Here is an 18,106-nt window from a genome sequence, read left to right as displayed (position 1 = left end):
TCCAGAGCATTAGGTGGCTGAGGTCAAACTGAAATGTGTCACTGGTCAGTGTCTGAATTTAATTAGTAGGCAAGGACTTGGAGAACTCCAAAGTACAAGATGCTTGATCACCACCTACCCGTTTCAAATAAAAACAGAACATGGTCTGTTTGTGTTTTCCTTCCACCAGCTGGTACAGTTTTCTTGAATTTGTTTGTTTCTAAATTCAGGTTTTAAATGTGGGAAATGTTACAGAAAACTGTTGTGCTACCAGGCTGGTTACTCAGCCTGGTTTATGACATCTGCAATGGTTTATGTGGACAGTCACTACTATATATTACACTTAATAACAGAAATTATGAACAGTTACCATATTTTTTAACTGATTTCCTTACTTCCTAGTCAAAATTGCCAGCTTTGTGTTGATTTATAGATCAATCTAAGAAAAATTATATTCATACATTTTACTCTTAAAGAGACAGAGACTGTTGTAGATGATTGTGATGAACTGTGATATAAATACCTACTGACACTTAAAAAAGCAACAATTTCAGCTAATCGAGTATGGCTTTCCTAAGCCAAAACACGGTAGTAACACTCTGCATCTTGGTAACAAATATGTTTGAAATAATTCCACAACTCAGCCTGCCTGATTTCTTTATGTACTACTCTCAGCATTTAAAATATTGGTAGGCTTGAATAGCTCCGACAGAATGACATGCCCCCAGTTTGAAAACACTATGCAAAGACTTGAATTTTTTACACATAGTCTTTTAATAGTTATCACATCAAAGAGAGGAGAAGCAAGAAATTCTGGGAGATTAAGTGTGCATGATAGGGAGTTTATTTTAGTAAATAATCCACGTTTGATACGTATTGATCATTTCCATGTTACCAAAATGACTCTCTATAAATCCTTGCCAAAATACAATTTAGATATGGCCTTTAATTCTAAGTCCTCAAGTGTTTGCAAACAGTCATGGCAGCACAGATATATGTCTACTTTTTCCCTGTAAAACTGGAAAATCTTTTATATTGACTACTAAAAAGTAATAGAAATGGAAATGAAATTTAATAGATTAGTTTGAAGTGTAGGATTATACCAAGAATGTTTTCTCAGGTAGTTTTCGGTTCTTTCTCTGAAGACTTCTCTACATCATCACTTAATCATATATTTTCTGTGCTTTGAATTTTAAATTCTTGACTCAGCAAAATGATGGGTGCCTGAGAAGAGACAGGGTCACTGGTCTCCTGTTAACCAGTGTTTCCACTATTTTTGTCATGGTATCAATAGAGTAGATAGGGTATTGAGGCTATGGTGCTCCAATTAACACTGCATTTGGTAAAAGATGCTAGTGCAGAGCCCTCGATACCAGGTTTGAAGTGGATTCCCCTCGGATGCCACGGGGATGCAGCCCTGTGGCACCGCTGCTGTATTTTTAGGGTTCCTGATGTGTATTGGGGGTTCTTTCTCATTCTGTGCGTGGTGTGTCCTTCGATCTCTGTTCAGCAGGATTCGTCTTACTAGCTTGAACTAATAATAGCCTCAGTTGGCATTTACTAGTAATTAATAATTTCAGAGGATGAAGTATTTGTCAGAAATTTACCTATCAAGTGGAAATGGGCAAAGCACGCTTTCCCAATACAGTGCTGGTGAAAAGAATTTGTTAATCAAAAGAAATTAAAAAAAAATCAAGTTACCAGTCAAGAGTTATCTCACAGCAGAGCCGTGTTTAATCTCCTTAGTGCACAATATGATTGTGATGACAAGTTTCTGCACACCTACCATGATAAATGGACGCTATTCTTTTATGGCAATGGTTACATTATACTTGTTGGCATTTATGGGACATAGTTGCATTTTTTTAGAACATTCAGTCTTCTCGCTGTGTTTTCACCTATTGTTTTCTCTGACAGCTGGAATAAGACCATGAAGTCAAGTAGCAGAGGCCATAAAGGTCTCTGGTTGCTGAACTACTTCTCTGCTTCAATTTTCAAGTTAGATTTGCTTGCTACAGTTGTTATTTTTCTGTTTCTACTTGGTGGTTTATTTAATCTCTAAAATAAAAAGCACACACTTTGCACCAAAGTCCTTAAACTCTGCCTACAAAATTGTAATTAGATATGTTGTGGGTGTAGATAAGAAATGTGCAAAAGCAGCATGTCACATAATTGCCTACTGCATACGTGCAAACAAGAGGTTTTTGATGGAGGCAAATGAACCTGCCCTCCCGCATCTGAAAAATTAGCCTTGCATATGCTTCGTATTTTAAAGTAATAACTGATCTTAGTTTGGGATGGTAATAACCATCTTGAAGCAATGAGACCTCAGAGAAGTCCTAAGTGCTTTGTGCATTTACCACTATCTTTGACAAAAAAATTCCGTGTGAAATTCAAATATGGTTTCTTTTTTATTTAATTTTAAATGACAGATCAATAAAGTGGATCTTTGGTTTGGTCCTTTGCACTCACCTACAGCTCCAGCTCTGCTGCTGTTTCCCTCCTTCCTCTGTTTTTTCTCTTCTGTCTTGAGTTGCCTTCTTTGGAATCTGAACATTTCTGGCTGTTTCTGCAGCTCTTTTACTATATGGCATGTGGAGGAGCTGGAGGGGAGGACAATGATAAACCATTAGCAAAAATATCATAATTCATGTGTAATACTACAAGCATTAAATTAAATGCTATTTAATTATAATTCAGGATGGCCTTTAAATTTTTTTTTTTTTTAATGAGTTACCATGTGTTTAACACTGCTGTCCATTTGCTGGATTCCCTTTGCATTATGGTATTATGCTCTTATTTGTCTAATTGTGTATATTTTAATAGTTAACATTTCCTATTTCTGTCTCATTTGATGCTGGTGCTATTAACAAACAGAAAACTGAGACCAGATGGTTGCCAAACAGTGAAGCCACCTGGTACTCTAGCAATGCCAAATGTATTTTCTCCTCCACTTTTCTATTAGAAAATTACTGAGACAGGTCCAGGATTTTTAGAGGATCCCAGGAATGTTTGTGTGTGTCCCAAACCCTCTAAGATAATCCGTGCAATTCTCTTCCCTGCTGTTCTTCTCTCTCAGGTAACTCCATCTCACTCACTCTTTCCGTTGTCCCACTCCCGTCTCCCATTCGAGCTCTGCGCTGCCGGCTCTCGGATTTGCAGACCTTGCTCTGCCGAGCAGCCTCTGAGGCTGCAGGTGAAGGCCTGACCCTGACCACTGCTTGCTCCACCACCCTCTGAAGCCCCCAGCGCTGCTGGGGTGGGACGAGGAGCTCTCATTGCAAGCAGAATCCAACAGGGTGAACCTGCCAGGAGTCCTCCAGGAGCTTCTCCCCACCTCTTGGGCTATTACTAGTGTGTAGCAAACAAGTAAAAAACCACCTTGAAGAACAGGGCATTTTGGATGCAGCAGCCTGTGGCTTGCCATCTGATGCCGTGTTGATTTGAGGGCCAAATCTGAACTAAAGCTGTTGTCAGGGGTGCGATAGTGTGAGCTGGGACTGACATGATCATAGACTGAGGATACAATACTGCACGCACAGTGTACAGTTTGCTCTGAGCGGCAAGAGTTAGACTAAGCTAACCAAAAATGTTTTTTCACCAGTATGAACTGCATCTACGCTCTTCTCCCCATGCCAGTGCCGTATGCTGGTATGAGTGCACCATGTGCATGGTGACAGACGAGCTGTTCGAATGTGTGCTTCTCACACATTTCAGAAGTCTGGTATAGTGACAGTGCCTCTGTCAGTATTGATACATCTTTGAGACAGGCAGCGTTAACACACCATATTGACACAGGTCTGGGTCAGGGAATGGAGTGTAACTCCTCACTTAGCCGCTGCCAGTCTTTCTCTGCCTCCTCTCCTTCCTTCCTCTGCCTTTGTAGCCGATTTCCTGGATCCTGCTGTTTTGTAGACCCCCAAATACCTTGAATGACACTGATGTGAACCTCTGGGCACTGTGGGTCAGTGAGTGTAGGTGTCTGTCTGAGCACCCTGGTTGAATTCTGCAGAGAGAACGGCTGCCACTGTGTCAGCTCTCAGCAAATACCCAGATTACTGCAGTATCTAGTGGCTCTAGTCGTAGGATGCTGTGCTAGGAGCTGTACAAATTCAACACAAAAACCCCAGTATCTGCCTGAAAAGAGCTTATACTCCATCTCTAAGAGCCAGGAGAATGGTGTAAACAGATGAGGAAATAAATAGTAAGTTTGTTATTCAGCGGTATAACAGATCGCTGTCTGTAATGCTGTGTATACAATATACCTGTACCTGCTCATTTCTTATGATTCCTTTCCTGTGCTGTGGTCTGACAGTGGTTGTGGCAGCATTGAACTTTCTTTCTGGAGCCTTCTGTCTTGTGCTGGGCATGTGGTGCCTTTATTCCTTTGCTCACCATCCTCTTACATTATGTACCTGTTTCCAGCATGGTCTAAAAGTGTCAGAAGAAGCAGTCATCCTTCATTTGGCAGGTTTTGAGCTTCACTATTGCTCTACCAATGATTGCCTCACTGCTAACATGGTCTCCCTAGGCGGTTGCAAGCTGTCATGCAGAACAGTCCCCTTCAAACACTGACTCTAGTTGAAGCTGGGTTTCTAGAGGTCCATGTTCCTGCTGGTTACAGTACGTTGGACACAGTCCCATTACAGTGCACAGAGATCAGTTCAGCAGCAGGAGATCTGTCAGGGAAAAGACATCAGAATGGCCTCCCTTCAAAACTTCCCATCCTTTCGAAAATGGAAAATACTCTGTCATACCTTTCCAGCAGGCAGGACTTACAATGTGCATTTAAGCTTTGTGATCGGAAAATAACATAAAAACAATGTCTTGGTGGAAATACAGCCCATAAAGTGCCTGCCCACTTACTCCTGTTTGGCTTGTTTAAGCAACAAGGCATAATGATTCAAATGCGCTTTACAGAGGCAGTTGCATGGAGTGACAAGGATGTTGCTCTTTGGAGCTTTTCTGTTGTGAAGAGACAGTGTTTGTCTTCAGACTTCTTTTCTGTATTATATTAGAACTAATTTTGCAATATTTGCCATTTCTCAAAATATGTGAATGTGCATTGAAGTTGACAGTAAAGCCAAGAATCAAACTTACTGCTGTAAGTAATTCCATTTCCCCGCAGCAGAAAATACTAAAAATTATCAAGGAAAAGGACAATCATTGTTTGGAATCTGGGAAGTTTGTATCTAATCTCTGTAATTCAAATAAGTATGTTGGAAAGCACATTGTGCAATTGCCAGAAGTTGTGCCTTTCCCTCTTATGCCAGTGCATGAGAGTCCTGTGGGCTTTGGATGAAATTTTCTGCAATTAATGAACATTTCAGCGCATTTGAATGGGTCTTTTTTCCAGCCTATTTGATTTGTGCAGGCTGGCTGTATTACTTGCAGAAGCTGTATTTGCCTTCTGTGGAATCTTTCTTCTCCCTGCACAGATGAATTGAACAGAGCAGACCAAAATCCCTGTTACATCTTACCTGTAGAATATGGTGTTTCGTGAGATATTAAAAAGGTGATAGTGTACTGGCTGAATGTAGGCTGAGCCTTCTCCCTTCCGGATAAACATATCTCTAAAAAATATGCAAACCATTTCATATCTAAGAAAATTAGCATCTTTCAGGGTTTTTTTAACATTGTGTGCCAGTCCTCCTATTTCCTTGCATACAAATGACATACAGTTTGTATCATTACTGTCAGACTAGCTCTGCCACTACTCTCCCTCCCCTAAAATAAAAAAAATTAGGTTGTCTTGGGAGGGATAAGTTCCTGCTTATTTGAGGTGAGAAAGAAAAATAAACAGTATTGGAAGTTATGACAAAGTTATTTTCATCAGTCTACTTTGTTTCACAAGTAGAAGGCTTTACAATAATGATAAAACTCATCTGTGTAGATATTTTCAAAACCTGAAAGCAATCAGAAGGTAGGATATATACATTCCTGTCTTTTATAAGAGGCAATGACCTCTCTCCTAGTTTTCCCTGGTCAGTAAAGGAAAAAAAAAAACCAACCCAAAATCCAAGCCTGTGGCCTTTAGTGCTTGGAACTGAAAAATAGTTGGTTTTATTATACATTTCTAAGGAAGTCTTGAAAAAGCAGCACAGGATAGCATTTAAATAACAAAGATCCTTCTTTAAATTCCCACCTTCTCTCCACTAACTGCCATTTAACAAAGGGAGCAGTTTTTACAACTGGGGTGATTTGTAACTGTTCTCTTCTTTCTCTTCCCTCCCTCCCCTCCTGCTCATTGTTATTGGCTAACATCTCTGATAAGAAATGCAATGTACAGCCGCTATCTGCTCCTTCAGGATGCCTGGTCCTCCTTTCCTGAAACAGGTTTTTTGTTTTGTTTTCTTTTTTTAAAGTTTTCAGTTTATTTCTGGAATAATTTCTCTAGTTTTGGACTCTTCCTTTTCTTTCTGCTTTTTTCTGTGTGTAAGCAGGCCCTGCTGCTACACCCCACTTTTTGCTCTGATCTTGGCCCCGCCAACTGTCACTTTTTAGCCTGCAGGGAACCTTCTGGTACTAACATTCCTGCCTTGTTTTTATTAGAAGGGCATCTCTCACAACATAGCCCTTGCTGTTTGAAGCAGAAGTCATGTGTATTCAGTAGGAATGAATAATGGATATATTTAAAGGGTACCTTGCCCTTCTCCTTCCTTTGCAATCATAAATAACCACACTTTTAGTTTGGTTTTACATATTACTCTACAGGCACAGTTTGAAAAAATCGGGTGATTCAGCTATCAACTTAAAATACACTGTGCTGTACATAGCTGATAGTTTCTGCATCTGAAAACTGATCCCACACCAAACTCAGTCCCAGCATCCGAGCATCACTCTAGAATTCTGCAGATTTAGGAAACTGGTCACGAATTTACTTTGAAGCAGCTCACGACAATACAGCATGACAGGAGGCGTATAGACAACATGATGGGGAGTGTTGGGGCTCTGGGTAGAGTTCATTTCACCTGGTTTTAGATGTCTTTTTAAGATATCTAGAGGTATTTTAAGTATTTTTAAGATGTATTTTTACATCTTACAGTATTTTAAAGATGTTTTAAATATAGGTATTATTAAGATTTTTTAAATATCTTCTTCAGGATGAGCTGTTGTTCCCTGAAAATGCCTCTTTCTCTCCCCTCTGTAAAAGTGGGTTGGTTGGTGAGGTTGTGTGTAGGTGTCTGTATTGGAGACATCTGCTTTTTGTCCAATGAGCCCACTGTTCCTGGCCAGTTATCACCATCTGAGGAGTTCACTGGATTAATGGCTGTATTCAGGGATAAACTGAAATTACTCAGAATTTTCCTATTAACTGTTACAAGCTTTAGCTGACACTCCCAGAGAAGATCCTAAAATTGAAGGCCAGGCTTGGAGGATGATTTAATTATCTGATCTCAGTGTAAGGATGTTAAAGTGAGAGTCTGAGCAGCAAATGTTTTTGATGGAGAAGGGATGAGGGGACTGGGTGTATTTTTATTGCCCATTTTACTTAGATGACTGACAAATGGAATGGTCTAATTTGCCTGTTACCATCAACACTGCAAAGCTATCCCCAAATTGTCATGTTCTCACTGTAGTACCTTCCCTTGAGCATGTGGCTAAGATTTTTTGATATGTATCCCTTCGGTCTTGTAGCTTCGGGAGTCTAGGACAACCTATGTCTCTTTCCCTGTGAGTTGTGGCAGGACCGGGGTCCAATTCCCGATGTGCATGGGGTAGTGTGGGCTCGAGTCAGGGACTCTGCGGTGGTGAGTCTGTATCCTCTTCGCGAATGAGGCAGATTACCTGTGTAAGCATTTTCTAGGCGTAGAGGCAAACAATTTGGAGGTATTGGAAACGGTATACTCAGATGATTCAAGCATCAGAGTGGATGAAGAAAAGACAGTCAGATCCAGGTTGCAACACTGACTTTACTGGTGGCCTTTGGCAACTTCTGATCTCAGTTCATGTGGCTGTAATTTTGGAATTGTATGACTTTCCTATGTTTCTAACAGTTTCACTCTGCTTGTTGTTATCGTTATATTTGAGAGGCTGGTGATGCGTTTCTAGGAGGCTGCCCACATACCAAAGTCTATACGAAATTATTCCCTTTAAGTGATTCAGCTAACAGACTAGTCCAAAGATTAACATTTGCAGTGATTCAGTTCTCTTCACAAATGCCTGTCTTTTGATAGTTTTTGGAATATTAGTTGGGACAAAACAATATTTCCTGTGTTTTTCCCCTCTGCAGCTGAAATTAAGAATATCTGACGTTAAGAGTTGAAAGTAAATGAAAATTTAAACGTACAAAGCTGAACTGTCTGCTATGTATTTTCTGGTATGAAACTGCCTTTCTTAAATGTATCATTTTCCATTCACCTTCCTTTCCTTCCCGCTTTCAAATGAAGAATAAACGGGAGAATTTACAATCTCAAAAAATGGGGTTTACTGTCACGTTCTAGCTAGAGTTTAACTAAAACTAATCTGTGGATGGTAAACTGCAGTCATTAACTGGAAGTTGATTTTATGGACTTTCATTTTTTTTTTCCATTTTTACTTCCAACTTTTAGAAAGGAAGTTCCTTCTAAAGCACTAGGGTACCTTCACGGTGCCTTCAATAGCTTGGGATTTTATCTTCATTACTGAGTGGCAAAAAGATCACTTGGAGGGTACAAAAATTTTAAGGATTTCAGAATCTGCTTACAGTTAAATGGAAAAGATCGGTAGTCCCTCTCCCCTGCCCTTGCTTATACAGAGCCAGAGGAACTGACTGCACGGGATGTGTATAACGGATATGGCAAAGGGGGCACAGGGTGTGTACAACGGGCATGGATTTTGCAGCCAGGGTTGCACTGCAGGCTTCCATTTGATGTATCAGTTTCCAAGAAATAACCAATAAATGGCAGAATGAACAGTTGTAAGGAGCTTCCATAAGAGCACCTAAAGGCGAATGATCCAGTAACTCTGTGGAATAAGAGATGGCATGTCCTTACCAAGGAAGTAGACAAGAGGAGCTGTAGGATAACGAGGCATGAGGATAGTTACTAATGTGAGTGGTATATAAGGTGCCAGCTACATTGCACCTGAGTGACAGACATAAGACACCACAAGTTTGCTGAGCTGTTAGCAGAGGCCAGAGGGTATAATTGCACTGTGTCCCGTTATTTTCTGTAACGCCTGCATGGCTGCATGTCTGCGTTGCTCAAGTTTAGATTTTTCAGATCCTTTTCCTCTGCACTTTGTTCTGGCCTGCATTCTGGTTGCTCTCAGTTGGACTCATTTCAGCCTCTTTCTTCTGGTACAGCAGTGAACGTTCTCTGATTTTTTGGCAGTTGTTCATGAAAGTTTTACAGACTTTTTTTTTTCCCCCCTGCATGTCATGTGCTGGCTTCTGCTGCCTGTTAGTGTTTGTTTTGGTTACCTTTTGTAATATATGACTACAGCTTGCACCCTTGGTCTGTATTACAGTTTTCTGAGGTCAGTTTTCTTTACATCCCTTCTGGGGTCAATCTTCTTTACATCCCATGCTGTATTTTTTAGTTCAGTTTTTGGCTTCATTCTTTGTGTGAAATTTTCTACACTCTTTGGACCAGTATGGCCCTTGTGTTATTTGGAAGATTTATTAGGTAGGTTTTTGGGGTTTTTATTTGGTGGGTTTTTGCAGGAGGGGGAATGTTTGGGGTTTCTTTTTTTCCCCCAGAACTGTTGTTGTGGCTGCCAGCCTTTTCTGTGGATGTGCATTTTTGGGTTGTATCTTTCTGGTACCCAGTGGGCAGATGACTCTGAGTACTATGAGCCAGCTAAAGGCTGCATGGCCACGGTTTGCATGGCACTGAGCCCAAGCTAACATATCCTGCCTCTCAGCAGGACTTGCTAGCTCAGTCTTGATGCCCTAGCCAACCAGCAGTTACGCATTTTCTGTCCACCTTGGAGAGTAGGCAGAGCAAGCTCACATGTGCTTGTGATTTACTGTGCACTTCCTTCAGAGTACGCAGCTCATGAGTTCATCATTTTCCCGGTGGTTGCCTGACCGTTCTCTTTTCCAATGGAGAGAACACCAAGACAGTGACTGTATGTTTAGTTCAGACCCTGGATTAAAACCATATTCCAGTATTTAGCAAATCTATACACGAGGCATTTAAATGTTGTGGTTTTTTTTTTCTTACTCCCTTTATATCTGATAATTATCTTTCTGTTTGGAGGAGTTTGCTGTCACTAGTTTCATTTTTGAAAACAAACAGGCTTGATCTGCCACTGGCTTGTTCTTTATGTAGCCTTCTCTGTGTGTGCAGACTTTGGAGAACATTACTGTTATATTTTAATAGAAAAGGATATGACTGACTTCCACTTTGCCCAATAGCAAAACAAGGTGCAAGTCACTTGGGCAGCATACTTAGTAGCATAAAAATAATTTTTTGGGCAGAAGCACCTAAGTAGTTTCAGTGGAAATAACTTTTGATGGAGTGGAGCCTAGGTGACTTGTTTGGACGTAAGCCTGTTGAAACAGTCTCAGATCACCCTCTCTTCAGTTGTAATTTTACTTGGATTTTACTGTTCACATGCTGTTGCGATACATCCAAACGGAGGTATCCATCTTTTTCTCATTCTGAAATTGTTGATCTCTCACTGCCTCCAATTTCCTGTCCCTGCACATCCCGGGGTCTGGAACACTTTTGCCTGTGCTTTTTCTGTGAGCCACTCTCACCATTCTCAGTATAAAGAGACCACATTATAGAGACATTATCTCCAGAGTTAGTATTTACACATTTTAATTTGCACCCATCCAACATTTTAACTGTTCTGACGTGGATTCCAAGATTTTTGTTTGTTAGAAGTAGTTCCCTGGCAAAACTGCGAAGGTCCTCAGGGAATTACAGTGTAGAGATTTGCAGATGGTCGGAGACTTGCTCAGGCGTACTCTACAGGGTAGCACAGACAGACCTGCCCAGTGTTTGAATGATGTGTATAGAAAGACAGTATATTTAATGTTAGTGATCGCACTTGAACCTTTTTACTCCATATAGTTGCAAATGTTTTTTGTGGTGTTGGAGTGTTGGCCTTTTCAGATTTAAAACATCTTTGTATGAGAAACTTTCTTCTTTCAGAAAGTTTCAACTATTGCGATGAATGCGTGAGAGCTGTGAGTTGTGAAAATGGCTTTTTTACTATATTAAAAGGAAAAATTTCTAAAATATGACTGTGTGCATTCTAAAGACTGTTTGAAAAAATTGCAAAATGCAGTCTCAGGGGATTTTTGTTTTGTTATTTTATCCCCTACAATTTTTTTTCTTTTCCTTTTAACGCAGATTCCTTTAGCAGTAAAACTTAGGGGATGAAATCTTTAACCCTGCAGACCCTTGTTCCAGCAAAACTCATTCTTCACTGGCCTTTTAGGAGTCCATAGCTCCTTGACTTCCCTAAGGAATGCCCAACCTATAGCTTCCAGTTCATATAAAAACTCTTGAGGACAGTTTAGTCTGCCCTGTGGGCCATTCCCAGTTCCTGCGTTCCAGGTGGCTGTTTAGATATACTGTGGACAATAGTTCTAATGGAGTGACCGTGGGAGGACCATGTTTTACTGCCATTAGGAGAAGCAATGCTTGGGCAGATTGGGTACCGACTGTTGTTGGCTCTTAGATGGGACTTAAATGTACCTCTAATAGGAGCAAGAGAAGAACGGGATTTAGAGCTATGGGCAGCTTTAGAAGACAGGCGATGCCATGAAGACTGAAACCTAGCTTTGTCAGATAGGGTAATGTTAGGGATCCTTCATAAGAGGGATTAGTCAACTAAAGGGAAATCTTACTGAGTTTAGTCTGGAATTGTTCTTTACGTTTGATTTACCATAAACATTTTTTTAGTCATGTTCATAAAAACCTAATTTACAGAGTAAATTTTTTCTCTGTCTTGCCATTAAGTTTGTAAGAATTAAGATAAATCAAGGCAAATCAACAGACGCAGGTGCTCTATGGAAGAAGCAGATCCAAACAAAGGCATCTTTGCCAAGATGCGCTTCTAGGACCTGTACTGTGGGAGAGGATTTCTTGCCAGTCTGTGAAAACCAGTGTATTAGCAGATGGTGACCTTTGGGAAGTAGTTGTGTGTGCTGGGCACAGAAGGAGCAGATGGCTCTGGGCAAACCTCAAACACGACATACTGAAACAAATTCATAAATATTCAGGGTGTGGTAAAGACTTCAGGTCTATCAACATTCCTCTCGGGGCAAATGTGGTGTGAGGGGTCCCGTCCTCTCATTCTACCCCGCTTACTCCTTCCTTGCTGGACATCAGGCGTGATGATACCACAGTCTGTGGGACTATGCAGTGTAAGAGTACTACTTATTATCGGAGTAAGGAAAGGGGATATTTTGGAAGCAGATTATTGGCATAGCTACCTGATCTGTATAGGGAAGTGGAGAAGGGACTGTACAGGAATCCAGCTTTGACATTACCTTAGCTTTTGGGGATTTAACATTTGCTTTGTAGTGGCTGAGTAACTTTTTGAGATAGAGATGGAACGAAGAGTGTTTCTGAGGCCGGCATTATTCACAGCTCTCCCCTGATGATAAGAGCATAAGGATCCACCATGTTGAATTCTTGCTTTGCTTTTTTATTTGTTTGGTGTTTTTGGACTCCTGTGTTGTTGGTTCAACTGATACGTGCTTCTGTTATTGCAAACGAGTCTGGAGTAAGGGTAGGTACCCAAAAACCCAAGAGAATAATCAATCTTTTAGGCTCCATTTATAATTTCAGTGTATTTTTCCCAGGAAAAATTAATCTTGTTTTGCTAATAGGTGGCTTTGCTGCCAAGTACCAAATATACCTGCAAAAAAAATGAGCAGCATTTTCTTCAGCACAGGAGTTTATGTACACAGTAAGATGGACCCTCTGTCCTTGGCTGCTTCATGCTGACCTCGTGAATGGATTTACACAGTCCTGTCTTTGAGCCTCTCAAAGATATCTTGTTGATGTCATGAATCTGAGAAGTTTGATTTGTTAAAGATCTGTTGGATCACTTAGTCCTTTCACTGTGAGTCTGTGCAGAATTCCTTCTCATGAAGTATCTTCACTTAAAACTTTTTCATTTATGGTGATTTATCATTGTTTTATTTCTAATGTTTATGCCACACATTGTTTCTCAAAGGATCAATTTTTCAGGGCACTCACCACTAAAGGTGCTCTGCATTTGTGAGACTGCACTGAATTTTGGAGCCAAGAGGGAGGCATTACGAACCACTGGCTGGGATTTTGGTGATGAGTTGCTAAAAAGCATCTTTGTAGGAAATGACCGCATTTATGATTCAGTCATTAGGGGTTATAGACATTTCCATTTCAAAACTAAATTTCAAGGGTTCCAGTTTGTCATGGGTTGACCTTGGCTGGCTGCCAGGTGCCCACCAAGCTGCTCTCTCACTCCCCCTCCTCAGCAGGACAGAGGGAGAAAATACGATAAAAAAACCCTCATGGGTCAAGTTTAATGGGAGAAAAGCAAAGGCCGCGCAGGGAAGCAAATTAAAGCAAAGAAGATTTATTCTCTACTTCCCATCAGCAGGCAATGTCCAGCCACTTCCTGGGAAGTAGGGCCTCAGTACACATAGCAATTGCTTCAGAAGAGAAATGCCTTAATAATGAAAGCCACCCCACCCCTTAGCTTTTGTTGCAGAGTATGATGCTTTAGGATATGGAATATCCCTTTGGTCAGTTTGGGTCAGCTGTCCTGGCTGTCTCACCTCCTAACCCCTCACCCACCCCCTACTGGCCTTTGGGTGAGGTTGGGGAGATATCCGTGGTGCTGTGCAAGCACTGTGCAGCAACAGCCAAAACATTAGTGTGTTACCAACACTGTTCTAGCTACAAATTCAAAGCACAGCGCTATATGGGCTGCTATGAGGAAAGTTAACTCCATCCCGGCCAGACCTGGTACGCAGTTAAGTCATTCATTATTCTGATATTTATATCTCCTATACAGAATATTCTTTTGTTCTATAAATTGGTTTAAAGCAATTAAATTGCATTTTAATTCCCGATTTTGTAATAACTAAAAGTTTTCTGGGTAAGAAAAACTTGAATTTTTAAATTATCTAAGATTGGAGGTCAGTCAGCAGTTGTTTTCTCCCCTCTTCATTCATATGCATTCTTCATACTGAATAGGATTTTTTTGGATCCAAGTTCCGAATGACTGATGACAACTTCATTATTTGACATTTTCTGCAAACTGAGGTGTCTTGTTCTTTTGAACTTATAATAACTAGTGGTTTTAGTGGGCCACATTTCTCTGAGCTATGGACTTCATGAAACATTACATTTCTTTGTGATTTTTGTAGCTTAAAAGTACATTTTGAAGTTAGATAGCAAAATCCAATAATGCATATATTAACTCTGCTAATATTTTAAATAATTTATTTTTTTATGATTTCAGATTAGTTGCTCTGAATGATATACTTAACCTTACTCCTGTGAATGGATTTATTAATAGACAATAGGAGCCCTTTTTATCTGACTGAAGTATTAAAATAATGTGAGGTTAAAACTATCTAGTTCCCTCCCTCTCTTCTTCTTCTGTTCCTTTGTAAGATGAATAATGATCATTTGAAGTTAATGGGTGGTACATTTGGAACTAATAACAGGAAATGCTCTTTCTAACAATAGGTAATCTCTCTTATAGGCAGGGCTAAGCCCATTTCTCATTATAAGATGTGTTCACTTGCTCATAATTCTGGTAAACTTTAAGCAGTAAGGCTGAACATTTCCATGTCAGCTGTCTGCCTCAGGCCAAATTTGTAATTTTTATGCAAAATACTGAGCTGTTTCCAAGGCTGAGACTAGGACAAACTTTTGTTCCCTTATTTGAAATTCTTGATGCTTTTTTTTTTTGTTGAACAGCTCCTGTTGTTTTAGCATTTAGGGCTGAGGAGTTGAAGCTTGCTGAGACGGAAGCAAGTCTTTTGTGTTAGGCATGTGTCCTTGGCCATGGAAGTCTGTCCAAATTTGGTAAAGCTTTGTATGACTTCAAATAAAGAAAGTTCACATACACTTATAAGACCTCTTTCTTAGCGCCAGACAGTCCTGGAATATTATGTCCGCTCATATGTTCAAGGAAGCCTCTGAGAGTCAGTGGGAAGACGGAGAGCCATTTGGTAGAAGTAAAGGGAGATAATAGACAACAGAAGAAGCATATTTGGGAAAGGTATTTGAAGTGCCTTGGGTAAAGGGATTTAGCAAGAAGCCATGGAGAGATGGACTAGACTAGTTTAGAAGCTCAGAGGGAAACAAAGTGATACCTGATAATGGTGGTCAAATGGAAGGAAAGGTGCAGAGGCGTTGAACCTGGGGGAGGTGAACAGAAAGACATGGGCCACCAGCCCACGCTTTCCTCAAAAGCCTGAGTGGAAGTGCTGTTTCCTTAATCTCAGGGTGACGTGAAAAGAATATACTAATGTGAAATCTACAGTCATTTGTGTATGAATTTCAGCTGGCTCTAAAGGTGGAACGCAGGAAAAACGGTAGTTTGTTGCTGTGGTCATTTACTGCAGTGTCTCAAGGATTTGTATGATGGGCCTATGCGTGAACTATATACAATGATATATACACTATATACACTAAAACTGCATTTAAAGAAAAAGCAGAGGTTATGAACATACACATCAAGGATTAGGATGGGCAGGACAAACTGTATTCTATAGCCTTGTGAAACTTTAGTTTTGTGATCTAGGGGTCTTTTTTCCTTTATATCACCATCATAACATTAGGTGCTTGCTGGTGAATAAGCCTAAACCAACCTTGAACTAAAAGTTTGGTGCATAAGCTGGATGTTTTCTGGTTATCAGTTGTGTAAAGGAGAATACTGCTTTTTGTACTGCTGCTCTCCCATGTGTTACAAAATCTGGATGTGTGTAGTGAATAAAGCAGGGGACATAGGAAGTAAAAGGAAGTTGTTATGGATAAGGTAGCTGAATCCATCCGTGGAGACATGGGTCCCACCTCTGTCTTTGCTACAGAGTTTTGCCTGTTGCTCAACAGTGACTTAAGATTTTGCAGATTTCATCTTATTTCTTTATGTTGAAATTGAGATCCCCAAGACTGATTTGCAGAAGTACTGGGTATTTGTACAAGTAACTTAAGTCCATAATTTGAACATATTCAAGTGTTAGGAATCTGAGAATGAACACCCTGAGACCCCTGTACATTTTTGGAAATTAAGCTTTTTTCACCTCAGTGTGCAGGTTGCCCTAGAAGTGCGGATAATTCCATTCCTTCTTTACAGGGTGCATTATGAAGATTGATTAATGACTCTGATGAGAGCTATAAAAAAAAGCTCCTGAGGAAACTAATATCCCTACCTTGACGGTAGGATTTGAATAGTCTGGTCCGAAAAAGGATACAACCACATATGGAACCATCTCTGCTGTGTACAGAACAAAGCAGGGGGCCTTGTCAAAGGATAATATATGAGTACCTGATTAAAGACAATATCCTAATGCATATGTGCAAGAGGGACAAATTAAGCTTGTACAGGCAGCCATTCCCTGACTTAACAAATGTTTGACTTTGCAATCTTCTAAATACTCTTTTCATGCAGCATTTTTTTAACGTGTAATTTATGTTTCAACCGGGGAAGAGACTGGTAGGGTCATCATGAAGAGAGGCTGAAAGGTGAAGCTATGTATTAGAAGACCTCCAGATTTAGTTATAGCTATTTTTTGTGAAATTAAATTAATTAAGTGAAATTAAGCACTTGCTTGATGCTGTTTTGGTGTCCGTAGTTCTCTGGTTACTGCTCTGAGAACAAAATGACCCCGGAGAGTGATCTTTCCACAGCCGCAGTAGGCGGGGAGGTGAGCCCACGGCATCCCCGGAGGAGGCAGTTGCTGGGGCACTGGGGAATTTTGTCCAGATGTTGCCTATCTCTGTTCATAGGTTAAGGCAGGCTTTTCCTTTAAGGGCTGGAAGCCTTTCACAAATGCTTTATTTATGGTAAAAAAGAATTGCTACATTGCTAGGGGCACATTGTGGAAAATGAAAACAACCCTGTTCTTCTGTATTTTCTATTCTGTAGGTAAAATACAAAAGAGACTTTGAAGAAAGCAAAGGAAGAGGGTTCAGTATTGTGACCGATACGCCCGAGTTACAAAGACTGAAAAGGACTCAGGAACAAATCAGTAATGTATGTGACTGCAACCTAAAGTGATTGTAGATGGAGAAATAGTGTGTCTAAGAAAAGGTGTGTTTGTTGGTGTTTCTGATGAAGTCTGTGAGAGTGAAGAATCTGATTTTGGTGACCGATTTGTGTATGTCAGATTTTGAAGTGTGTGTAACTGTATACCACGGACTTGTACAGCACATTGGCAATGTGTGTTCACCTCTCCAGCTTTCAGCAAGTATGCTCAAAGTATTTTCTATACTAAAATGATTTGACACTTTTTGCTTTTTTAATAGATTTGCCAGCAAGTAAGAATACTTTTGTAACTTTTTATTTACATGTAAATTATATAAATTATATGAGCTATAAAGTTTCATCTTTTTTTAGCAAGGGCTGTCAAAATTAGCATAACTGACAAGATGGAGTTTTCTAGAAGCAGATAAAATTTTGATACTGAGTTTTAAAAGAAAATACATGCAAGACAATGTTCTGCAAGATGAGAAAGGAATGGCAAATAGCAAAACTTAACCATGTGTTTCATTAGCTTAGAGCTTGAATGCAGAATGCTTTCAGGAGTTGGGATTTTTAAAAATGGGACTCTTCCTAACTTATGTTTTCACTAGGAAAGTTATTTATTTATTCCCTTGTAGCATGTTTAACTCACTGCATGATGGAATATGGGTGATATGTAGTGCAAGTTATGATATCTATGAAATAGGTAAGAACTAGAGGGAGCTAGAAATGATACAGAATCAATACCATTAGCTTGTCCTCGCTTCCCTCCTGATAGTTCTTCTGCTGCGAGAACTTGTCTCCATAGATTATTTTGTGAAATCTTTTTTTAATCATTCCTTGTAGTAATAAAATAACAGCATGGCATTAGAGGCACCCAGTGTAAGTACAATGATGGAGTTTATTTACTTGAAAGAAAAAACTTTTTTCGGGTTGGGCTATTATTGGAAAAAAGAGTCACTGAAAAATACTACTTTATCACAGCAATGGATAT

General features: G+C 40.0%; 1 protein-coding gene across 1 annotated transcript in view; it reads left to right on the top strand.

The window, feature by feature from the left end:
• LOC142078404 (LIM zinc-binding domain-containing Nebulette-like) overlaps window positions 1-17,148 on the top strand; it is a 119,258-nt gene extending 102,110 nt beyond the window's left edge. The window contains exon 4 of the mRNA XM_075140867.1: window positions 17,017-17,148. Coding sequence (XP_074996968.1) covers window positions 17,017-17,148 — 132 coding nt within the window. The remainder of the gene's footprint in view (window positions 1-17,016) is intronic.
• Window positions 17,149-18,106: the final 958 nt, after the last annotated feature.

The sequence above is a fragment of the Calonectris borealis genome, chromosome 2 (genome assembly GCF_964195595.1).
Source record: "Calonectris borealis chromosome 2, bCalBor7.hap1.2, whole genome shotgun sequence".
Taxonomy (NCBI): domain Eukaryota; kingdom Metazoa; phylum Chordata; class Aves; order Procellariiformes; family Procellariidae; genus Calonectris; species Calonectris borealis.
Note: the sequence above shows the minus strand (reverse complement) of the source record. Positions and strands in the feature narration are given on the sequence as shown.